Source organism: Manis pentadactyla, chromosome 9, assembly GCF_030020395.1.
Source record: "Manis pentadactyla isolate mManPen7 chromosome 9, mManPen7.hap1, whole genome shotgun sequence".
In the NCBI taxonomy this organism is placed as follows: domain Eukaryota; kingdom Metazoa; phylum Chordata; class Mammalia; order Pholidota; family Manidae; genus Manis; species Manis pentadactyla.
Window position 1 is genome coordinate 45,772,347 of NC_080027.1, and position 2,391 is coordinate 45,774,737.

General features: G+C 44.9%; 1 protein-coding gene across 1 annotated transcript; it reads left to right on the forward strand.

Moving 5' to 3' along the window:
• Window positions 1-224: 224 nt before the first annotated feature.
• On the forward strand, window positions 225-1,172 carry LOC118933117 (olfactory receptor 56A3-like). Its single transcript, XM_036927091.2, has one exon. The coding sequence runs from the start codon at window positions 225-227 to the stop codon at window positions 1,170-1,172; it is 948 nt and encodes a 315-aa protein (XP_036782986.2).
• Window positions 1,173-2,391: the final 1,219 nt, after the last annotated feature.

Consider the following 2,391-nt stretch of genomic DNA (forward strand, 5'->3'; position numbering starts at 1 on the left):
CTATTACCTCACGCCTCTATGCTGCTTAGAATGAGAGAAATACCCCAGTAGCATGGCACAACAAATAAACAGACGCATTTGCTTACTTTGGATAAACTGCTAGGACGCACACAGTTTACATAGGAAAGGCATATTATTGGAAATTCATGTTTGTGTAGTCAATAGCCAATTTTTATCCTAATTACAGATTCCCAGAAGAAGGCTGTAGGAATACATGACAAAGTATGACCACACAACACAATGTCACCACCTCCACTGAGATTTCAGACTTCCTCCTGAATTGTTTTGTCAGGTCCCCCAGCTGGCAGCTCTGGCTGTCCCTGCCCCTCAGCCTCCTCTTCCTCCTGGCCATGGGGGCCAATGCCACCCTCCTCGTCACCATCCGGATGGAGGCCTCTCTGCACCAGCCCATGTACTACCTGCTCAGCCTCCTCTCCATGCTGGACATGGTGCTCTGCCTCACCGTCATCCCCAAGGTCCTGGCCATCTTCTGGTTTGACCTCAGGTCCATTAGCTTCTCTGCCTGCTTCCTGCAGATGTACATCATGAACAGTTTCCTCGCCATGGAGTCCTGCACCTTCATGGTCATGGCCTATGACCGCTATGTGGCCATCTGCCACCCACTGAGGTACCCGTCGATCATCAATGACCAGTTTGTGGGTAAGGCTGCCATTTTTATTTTGGCCAGGAATATCCTTCTCACAATGCCCATCCCAATTCTCGCAGCATGGCTCCATTACTGTAGGAGAAACGTCATTGAGAACTGCATCTGCGCCAATATGTCTGTGTCCACGCTCTCCTGTGATGATGTCACCATCAATCGCATCTACCAGTTTGCTGGAGGCTGGACTCTGCTAGGATCCGACCTCATCCTCATCTTCCTCTCCTACACCCTCATCCTGAGAGCTGTGCTGAGACTCAAGGCAGAGGGAGCTGTGGCCAAGGCCCTGAGCACGTGTGGCTCCCACTTCATCCTCATCCTCTTCTTCAGCACAATCCTGCTGGTCTTCGTCCTCACGCATGTGGCCAAGAAGAAGGTTTTCCCTGAGGTGCCGGCCCTGCTCAATGTCCTCCACCACGTCATCCCTGCAGCCCTCAACCCTATTGTTTATGGAGTGCGCACCCAGGAGATCAAGCAAGGAATCCAGAGGTTACTGAGGAAAGCGTGGTAGGGACACTGGATCTCTGCATTCCTAATGGAAGGTCACTCTGAAGCAATAAAAGGTGAATAGCCTGAAATTTACATTGATGAGTTATTTTCTAAACTCAGAAAATTAGATATCACACCTTCTTTAATAAAACTTCAGTTTCGTTTTAAGTTTCTCTTTCTCTCACCTCTCCATTGGGAATCTCCTTGTCCCTTTCACCTGTCTTTCCTTACACATTGTTTTATTTTGTCCAAAGTATAGACATTCCTGGGAGTAGGTTCTAAAGTAAGAAGTTTATGTTCCTATAAATACAGCTGTTAATGTATCATGACTTTGTATTCTTGAATATACATCTGTGGATATTTGGTAGGTTGTGTTGTGTAATGTGTTCTTATTGCATTTCCACAGAAGGGAGTATATTGGAGACAAGGACATAGGAGTGAAGTTTCTGTCCTGAATGAAGGGAAGATGCTTCTAGTCATTAATTGGCTCTTACTCTGTCAGCCTTTGACCACATCAGTGTCTTTTTTTGTCTCTCCATCTCTGTGTCTCCAACTCCATCTCTGCCTCTCTCTCTCTCCTTCTCTAGGAGACGAGGTGACCTTTTGTATTGTGTCCTGTGTACTTGGCAAAAGGACAAGATTTCTACCTGCGTTACTCATGTGTGTAACAATTAGCCATGATCTTTATTAGATTCTCCTTCCAGTGGGTGTGTGCTGTTGACATGCATCTTTTAATCCAGGGTGTCATAGTTCATGGGGTGCACACACACCTGTGCTAATGTGGTAAAGGGTTGTAAGGATTGTAACATATGATCAAGTAATCATACTTAAACATAAAGTATGCTGTTCAAACATTGTATGCTTATTAATTGGACAGGTAGTAAGCACAATATGTCCTAGGATTTCTGTGAACTCTTAAGACACAAAAATACATAGAACATTGTTGTTGCTTTCAGGGGCTCAAAGGTTGGTTAGGAGGGACACAATAGGAGTTCTTGGAATACAGTCCTCTCAACAGGTGAGAATGAGGAATGGAATAAATACCTGATGGGCAGTAAGGTACCAGGCAACAAAAGAAACCACTTTATAGAGAGTTAAAAGTTTAAGCCTTACACAACTACAAAAAATGTGTTCTTAGGCCCGAAAGAGCTGGGCTCACAGTATTTCACATTACTCCTCTATTACCTGAGAATAGTGAACAATTTGTTTAAGCAGATCCTTTCTAAATGGAAGCCTTTGTG

Bases quoted from the DNA above. Each gene is read 5' to 3' on its own strand.
- LOC118933117 (XM_036927091.2), top strand. From the start codon at position 225: ATGACCACACAACACAATGTCACCACCTCCACTGAGATTTCAGACTTC.